The 9057-nt window shown below is 39.6% G+C and overlaps 1 protein-coding gene across 2 annotated transcripts; it reads right to left on the bottom strand.

Moving 5' to 3' along the window:
* Positions 1–550: 550 nt before the first annotated feature.
* Positions 551–9057, bottom strand: LOC141431033 (fructose-bisphosphate aldolase-like). Of its 2 annotated transcripts, none has more exons than XM_074091999.1 (9): positions 8998–9057; positions 8063–8175; positions 6940–7028; positions 4600–4774; positions 4211–4414; positions 3917–4032; positions 3567–3666; positions 2637–2836; positions 551–714 (listed from the first exon to the last, which is right to left on the bottom strand). In XM_074091999.1, the coding sequence occupies exons 2-9, from the start codon at positions 8172–8174 to the stop codon at positions 619–621; spliced, it is 1092 nt and encodes a 363-aa protein (XP_073948100.1). In that variant the 5' UTR covers position 8175; positions 8998–9057; the 3' UTR covers positions 551–618. The 2 variants fall into 2 exon arrangements, with proteins under 2 accessions (XP_073948100.1, XP_073948099.1); XM_074091998.1 differs by lacking the exon at positions 8998–9057 and adding an exon at positions 8455–8577.

The following is a 9057-nucleotide window of genomic DNA, read 5'->3' as shown; positions in this document are numbered from 1 at the left end:
GTACCTAACGTCAAACAAACCTCTCGATATTAACGCCATCTAGCGAATTTCCTAAAAAGTATATTTTACTAGCTAAGGTAAATAAGGTAAGGTAGGTAGGTACGTAAAGGTAGGTAATTGCAATAAATGTAGTAAGAAAGATAAATAATTTTAATAAAAGGTCGCTATTTATCTATTTGACTTTTTCTCCTCGCTACAAATACGGGTGGCAGTGATCGAGTGTAGGTACAGTCACCAGATCTGACGAATTATCACGTCCTCGACTAGAAATACGCTCCGCTGTGGCAGATATTAATGCTGGTGACTGTACATAGAGATTGAGTAGGTAGAAAACAAGTCTCACTAGTTGTGAGACATATTTTATATACCTTACCTTATTTACCTTAGCTAGTAAAATATATTTTTAAGGAAATTCCCTCTGTATATATTATTGAAATAATACAATAGGTACCTAGTAATAACTGAGCGCCTGATTCAATAAATTATAAAAAGATTTTCTTTACGTTTTGGTTTAACTATTTAAAAGGTATAGTGAAATAAAACAAGACACTGACGATCCAAAAAATATGGTATTCACTGATTTAACTATGTACAGTTATATCTCATTCACTCGGTTCCTCAGTACTTATAGTCCTTGCCAAAGTTAGATTTGTCTGCAGCAGATGAAGTCAGTAAGCCCTCTTCGTATTTCCCTTGACACGCCAATCCATTTGCCTATGATCAAAAGAACAACACATTTACACTAGGGGAATAATTTCAAACTCAAAGTCACTCAGAGAGCTATGGAGAGGGCTATGCTCGGGGTTTCTCTGCGGGATAGAATTAGAAATGATGATATCCGCAGTAGAACTAAGGTTACCGACATAGCCCGAAGAATTGCGAAACTAAAGTGGCAGTGGGCGGGGCACATTGCTCGCAGGACTGATGGCCGATGGGGACAGAAGGTTCTCGAATGGCGTCCGCGGAGCGGGAGACGAGCTGTCGGTAAGCCTCCAACGACTGGAGCGACGACTTGGTTAAGATCGCGGGATCGCGGTGGATGCGGAAAGCACAAGACCGGTCTGAGTGGAGAACTTTGGGGGAGGCCTATGTCCAGCAGTGGACGTTTTTCGGCTGACATGATGATGATGATGATGAATAATTTTCAAGCAATTAATTCAAAACAAATCGGCTATGGCTAATGTCATAGACTGTGGTAGATTGTCCACGATCAAAGATCCGGTCCGGTCCGGGTCTACTTATATTAATTCGCATAACGTAACAAGTTTGGTATAAGTACTTCAATTGTACCTTTACCATAATGCGTTTGTTTAAATAAATAAACCGTTTAAAAAAACGTAGCATTCCTAATTCAAATTGACAAAACGTCAGTTCGCATAATATTGCATAACTGAATACCTACCCTTATTACCTAGTTCAGGGTAATTATGATATTGTGTTATTTGTCCCTTTTAATAAGTGAGTTTGTTAAAATTGTATCTTATGAACAGAGAGAGTCATTTTCATGGCATTTTTTGACCTGTCATAGTGACGTCTCACTTATCGACTCTACCTAAATTATGTCGATATATTTAGACTTTAAATTAGATATGTAGATCATTCTTTTTCCGCATACAAATGGATATTTGACTGTATAAGAAGTAGTTTAAAACCAGAAAATATGAAAAAATAAGTCATCTATTTCTTTGTCGACCAGATGGCCTAGTGGTTAGAGAACCTGACTACGAAGCTTGAGGTCTCGGTTCGATTCCCGTGTCGGGGCAGATATTTGTATGAAAAATACGAATGTTTGTTCTCGGGTCTTGGGTGTTTAATATGTATTTAAGTATGTATCTATCTATATAATTATATTTATCCGTTGCTTAGTACCCATAACACAAGCTTTGCTAAGCTTACTTTGGGACTAGGTCAATTGGTGTGAATTGTCCCGTGATATTTTTTTATAGAGACATTAATGGAACACTCGTTAACATTACAACAGAAGAATTTAAACATGAAATTTAAAAAAAAACTGAAATGAAATCAGAAATGATTCTCCATTCATTGTGCATTGCATACGTCTATTTCACATTTTCAACTGCTCAAAAGTTAATTACAACAGATCACTCATTGTTTACCTCTACTTTTAATTTCTTTAATACCTCCCTACTCGTATGTATGTACAGTCAAGGGCAAAGATATCGACACGGCCAAAGTTGCAAAAATATGTATACACGACCTTAATTAACATTAAGGCCGTGTATACATATTGTACATCGGAAGTGAAAAGTCACTATGAGATGTCAAAAATGCCATGAAAATTCCGCTTGTTGCGCTCATGCTTATGAGATAAATAAATATTATTATTTTTATTCCCTTCATTTACTTACATTCTCAGTTTAGGTTTTTACAATAATTATATAAAGAAAAATACAAAATTATTATTATTATGTTAATGCGCATTAAGTATGTATGACGATGACTTGGCAATATTTAATAAGCATACGGTTATTTTGCATCAGCATAAAAAATATAAACGTTGATTATTAAAAAATGCTGATTATATTGATTGTTTATCTTTGATCTCCATACAAAGCTAACAGATCATTTATGTAGTTAGTCAACGCTTCAATCGTTTCACGTTTCTGCTAACTCACCTTGGTCCTCTTAAGCAGCTCCGCCTGTGCCTTCGCCACATTCTCGTCTTTGCCAGCCCAAGTCTTCCAGACAGAGGCTTGTAGAGCCCGACCGTAGCTGAAGGTCAGTGCCCATGGCTTCTTCATCTGAACTCGATTGATAGCATTCAGGTTAAGAGTAGCCTCTTCTTCGGACTGGCCACCGGAGAGAAAAACAATTCCTGGAACACGATGTCACATCGATATCGGCCACGAAGTACCAACATCTCCTAGCTGATAAATCTTTGACATGTCTTTGAGGACCACGGCATCCCCTAGCTAGCTGATCCTCCTATAAGCCGCATTTTTCAAATTTTATCATTTGGGCGGTGTTGGTTCTTCATCAATATACTTTGTGAATGTTCAGCCAATATAACTTCAGTTCAAAATTATTACGTTATGCATATTTAAGTTGTATTGCATTATATTGTGTTTTTAAACAAATCTTATATTTTCTCGGGCAAGAAGTAAGTATAAAGTATCATGAACGCAATAAAAGCACAAATAAGAATCTATTTTTGTTTTTTATGTTCTTGCAACCTAATTATTTTGGAGTAAGTTCCAATCTAAAGCTACTGTTACACATGCTCGTTACTAGCATGCTAATTAGCATGCTTATGAGCATGCCAGTAATGAGCATGCTCATGGACTGTTTACATTTGCTAGCATTAAGCATGCTAGTTTTAAGTACCTATGCACCTAAATATGCATGCTCAAAACAAACACTCTGATACACATGCCTTTTGATAGCATGCTCCTGACAGTTCAAAGTCTGTTGCCACGACAATTACCGTATTCTATGGCTTTCAGGCCAAAAAATCTGCAACCCTGTGACCGTTACGGCTTTTCGCAAATTCAAGGGTAATAAATTAATAAATTTATATATAATTAATACTTTAAATATTGACAAACCTGGAACAGCGGCTGGCACGCCCCTAAGCAAAGCAGTAACAGAAGCTTTCGCTACTTCTTCGGGGGTGGCCTTCTTCTTATAACCTTGTCCTGGAGAAACCTGTAAAATAATGAAATCAGTTATTTATTAACAGGAGATACTGTATTTATGCAAATAATGACACAATAGCCTTAGATAAAAACTCTTCTTACGTTAATACTTCTTACGTTGTCTAAGACAGAGATAGAATTTCGTTCACACCGTCTATTTAGATAGTAGGTACCTTATGTAGATCTAGGGACTTAAAGCTTGCAAGTGTATCAGTTTTCTTTTGTGTCCCGATTAGTTTATTGACATTTTAGAGACTTACCATATTTGGCTTAATAAGGGTCCCTTCCAAGAAGACATGGTGATCGTTCAGCGCCTTGTAGAGAGCTGCAAGCGCCACCTCAGTGACCTTTTGGGCTCTTACGATGTCATGATCGCCTGGTAAAATATGGGACCAGATGTTTTATTTTGATAAGATTTACGTTACTATAAGTAATGCCATTTAGATATTTTTACAAGATTTTCCGATTCACGTGGCCATTAGAAATGGAACAAGCGAATAGTTTATTTTTTTAGCTCTAGTGTCAACGTCTTAGCCTCTTATTTCAGCACTTACCATCTAATAAGACATCAGGCTCCACGATCGGCACCAGACCCTCGCTCTGGCAGACTGACGCGTATCTCGCCAACACCTGGGCCATGTCGTTGATGGCTTGCACTGATGGAATGTTCTCTCCTATCTTGAGAGGACACCGCCATTTTGCAAAGCGGCAACCCAACTTCTTGTAGTTAGCGCAACGTTTGCCGAGGTCGTCCAAACCTTAGGAAAATTTCAAAAGACATTAACATGATCATGTTTTCATCAATTCTTCTTGAAACTAAAAAATTTACGTCTATTTTTAGACAGCAAATCAAACATTTTTTTTGTTACCACAAGCGAAGCGTTGCCATTGCAAACACACACACACACACATACTTAGACGAACAATCTTTAAACAAACTCACCCTGGGTAGTGACTTCACCCTCGGATAGGAACAATGGTACAGCATCTCTGTCAACCTTGATTCCAGGAATAATGTTCTGCTTCTTCAGGACGTCGATGAAAAGTGTGCCATCATCTGTCTTCTGGTATACAGTCTCATCGAAGAGTATCACTCCAGACACGTGTTCCGAGAGATTCTGATAAATATAAAATAATGTATATAGGCTGGAAAATACTGGCATAAATTAGTTTGGATCTAGTTTCTAAATTTGTCAGAAAAAATACCTACTAAGTACCTACCATGAAGCCAAAGGTTAAATTTAAAGACGTTGGAAAAGCTAAAGGAATTCAGCTCAAAGCTCTTAAATCTAACCCAATATCGGCCCAAGCCACGGTCAGCAAGCATTTTTCATAAAGGCTTTGCAATTTGTGGAATTCCCTGCGCGCCTAGCATAGTGCTTTTAGAGAGAATGTGAACAAAGTCTTTGTTTGGTGTTGTGAACATAAAACCAATAAATCGATTGAAAAAAATCGTTAATTTTAAAATTGAAAACATCGATTTAGTCCACATATCACGCTAATAACATTTGAAGTGACACCATTTACTAAAACTACTTGATGCACCACGGATATCAACACCGTTGCATGTTGTGAAAATGTAAAATATTCTCCTAGGACCTAACTACACGACTTCATGACACTATCGTTTGCGAATATTATACTTTGATCTATCGGCTCTCTAGAGCCGTTGTGAAAATAGATACGCGTATATTGATCACGAAACACTACAATATAAAGTTGTGTTGTGTGTGTGTGTGTTTTATTACTCCTTCACGCTAAAACTGCTGGACGGATATGGATAAGAAGTATGCTGCTGGACCTAATGATTTTCGCGAGCGAAGACGCGTGTAAATACTAATACTAGTCAACCAATCAAGCCTACGCATCTGTTCCAGATGAATTTTGGCGTGGTGCCTGAACGTCTTTGGTGGCTGACTACCACAGCCACCAAAATACTAGTACAGTATAGGAATTATAGTTATAGTTTAGCAGGCCAACAGGAGAATACAGTTGGGATGGGCAGCGTATGGGAAACTGCGTCAAGTCTTCACATCCCTAATTCCATAGAATCTAAAGACGAAAGTCTTCAATCAGTGCGTCCTACCCGTCATGATATACGGTACCGTAACATGGACGCTCACGTTAGGGCTGGTCCACAAATTTAAAGTTGCTCAACGTGCTATGGTAAGGGCTTTGCTCGGCGTTTCTCTGAAAGATAGAATTCGTAACGAAGTGATCCGACAGAGAACTAAAGTTATCGACATTGCCCACCGCATTAGCACGCTGAAGTGGCAATGGGCCGGCCATATAACCGAAGAACCGATAACCGTTGGGTAGACGAGTTCTTGAGTGGAGACCACGGATCGGCAAACGTAGCGTAGGACGTCCTCAGACTCGGTGGAGCGATGATCTTCGCAGGGCGGTTGGCAAGAGCTGGATGAGAGTAGCCGAGGATCGTGCTCAGTGGCGTGCCATGGGAGAGCCTATGTCCAGCAGTGGACGAGCATAGGCTGATGATGATGATGATGATGATAGGAATTCGCTTTGTGGCTACCTGTTCCTAATTTACCAACCCATGATTACAGGGCATGCTAACCTTTCTGTGGTTAGGCGTGCCATTTCCTTACCGGCGGTGCATAGTTGAGCGAGCGTCGATGGCTGCGGTATTTTACAAGTATTACGGATGCGAAAATGTCCCTTGTTTTGTATACTAAAGCATTTAATTCTTTCTTTAAAGCTCATTGCAGTTTTAAGCCGCAAAGCATTTGCTGCCCAGAGAACTAAAGCCCTGTTCTGCTAGAAAAGTCGTGCAAGTCGCATTACATTGCGGCGTTCGATTGATCACTAAAAAACTCTCGGTTACGGTCTCGCAATGTTCCTACCTAATGCAACTTGAACGATTTCTCCTTGCGGGCTCACTCACTCTCGTATTAAAAACTATTAGCGTGAGCGAGACGGTACAATACGAATTTCCAATTTTTACCCTACTGCAAGGAGAGTAATTGTGAACTTCGTAGTACCTACAAAGCCAGATTGCAGTATTCATAGAACTAGAACACACATGTATGTACTGTACAGTATCGATACATGAACTCTAATACCTTAATAATACCACCAGCATTAATATCTCCCACAGCGGAACGTGCAAAAATATCTGACACGTCTTTCCGGCCCTAGAAATGGAGCCGTATCAGATATTTATGCACGCTTCTTGTCAGATATCGGTGTTGGTGACTGTACAATATATACTCGTACATGGTCGGTGAATTCCACTCCCCACTTATTGTTATGAATTAATTACCTTGGTTGTAAACAGAAGTTGCCTGTATCTCCGTCTATTGTTTTCTGTGTTTACTAAGCCCACTGCAGCAAGGAGTTTGCCAATGCCCTCTGAAATTATTATTAGTTTTTTAGGGTTCCGGGACCAAAATGGCAAAAACGGAACCCTTATAGTTTCGCCATGTCTGTCTGTCTGTCTGTCTATCTGTCTGTCCATCCGTCCGCGGCTTTGCTCAGGGACTATCAATGCTAGAAAGCTGTAATTTTGCACGGATATATATATATGTTAACTATGCCGAATGGTACAATAAAAAACTCGAAAACAATTTTTTTTAGGGAACCTCCCATAGACGTAAAGTGGTGGTGATTTTTTTTTCTCATCCAACCTTGTGGTGTGGGGTATCGTTGGATAGGTATTTTAAAACCATTAGGGATTTGCTAAGACGATTTTTCGATTCAGTGATTTGTTTGCGAAATACTCAACTTTTAAGTGGCTGGAAAAAATTGAAAAAACTCAGGATGGTAGGTAGTCGTAGAAAACGCCTTCTACGCTGAAAGACATTTTTTAAACTTAAAATCGCTCTCCTGCACAGTGGTAAATTTCGAGTCGTATTAGGTAGTTTTCACGCGTATTCGTACTTACGGGTTTTTTTTAAAGTAGTGACTTCGTTTTAGTGCAAATACACACACGCACGCACTACTTCTGAGTTGACTTTCAGGGGCTGTTTCACCATCCATTGATTAGTCTTAACCGAAGGTTAAATGTGATGCCGTCTCTATTTGTTTTGTTCGATTAGACGGAGACGGCATCATATTTAACCGTCAGTTAAGACTAATCAATGGATGGTGAAACAGCCCCTAAAATTCACGTTTTCACGGTTCCTAACTAAATGCTCCTCTCATCCACTCAAACGTTGACTAATAGAGATACCTTAAAGGGATAAGTTTGCCATTGTATATGTATCTCAACGTTTGTCAATCGTTTTTTCTCTATTTTTGCAGTATAAAGGATATACTTGTACATACGCACAAATTTTCGCATATTATTATTATCAGTTTATGGGGATGCCCATCTCCAACCGTGGATTTTCTTCGGCTAATATGATGGTACAACTTTCGCGTTGGTAGGATTAAAAGGGTTGTACCATTAGCTTCATCAACAGCGAGGATGCCTTTTCCAGGAACCACAATGGCTTCTGCGGTCTTCTTCAGCTCCGCCTGGAGTGCAGGCTCAGGGTAAGAGAAGTACGTCGTCATTCTAAAATGTTAAATATGATATATTTTCCTGAATTCCCCTGAGAGCTCACAAAACTTTCAGCATATTTCTTTTATATTGTACCTATAAAGTATTTAGATCCGTGCTTATTAACATAATACGAAAATACCTTTGACCCCTCTTCATCGGTAATAACTATCGATATGTCGGCGGCCGATCGTAAAATCCGCCAGATCACGAAATTCCTAGGCATATCGTGAAATGGCGCCATTTCATAAATTGGCTAAGGGACATCCGCCATATCGTTGAAACAAAACTCACCGTTTAACAATTTGCCTAGTGACGTTTAGGCAGATCATGAAATTCCTAGGCATATCATGAAACGCCGCCATATCGGTTCTGGCACATCGCCGGCCGCTGCCGCGGCACGCTCGCTTCGCTCGCTCGGCTCGTGCGCTGTGGTCACAATTCATACTAACACTCCTCGCTTCGCTCGTCGTACCTAAATTTTTCTTTTTTTAGGCATTATCACGATGTGCCCGGTATAGAGCTAGGAATATCGACGAATACGTTGCTCTAATCGATCTGCCGTATTGTTTCACAGGCACATCGTGATATGCCTGGCCAACTTTTAGGCATATCATGAAATGGCGGCATTTCACGATATGCCTAGAAATTGCGTGATCAGGCAGATTTTACGATCGGCCGCCGACAGATACACTAACGAGCAAAAATAGATAACGGGACCCTCTTTCCATGAAAAGTTGTATGAAAAGTCCACTTCTAGTCGTCAGCTGGGCGTCACTGTACTAGTTCCAGAAACTAAATTATTTAAACAAATAAAATAATAAACAAAATAGTCACCTGCAGTCCGTGTTGTGAAAAGGCAAACTGAGCCCCTACAATAAATTACAGAAGATTGTG

The sequence above is a fragment of the Choristoneura fumiferana genome, chromosome 9 (genome assembly GCF_025370935.1).
Source record: "Choristoneura fumiferana chromosome 9, NRCan_CFum_1, whole genome shotgun sequence".
NCBI lineage: Eukaryota > Metazoa > Arthropoda > Insecta > Lepidoptera > Tortricidae > Choristoneura > Choristoneura fumiferana.
The sequence above is the reverse complement of the archived record's forward strand: the minus strand, read 5'-3'. Positions and strand labels throughout refer to the sequence as shown.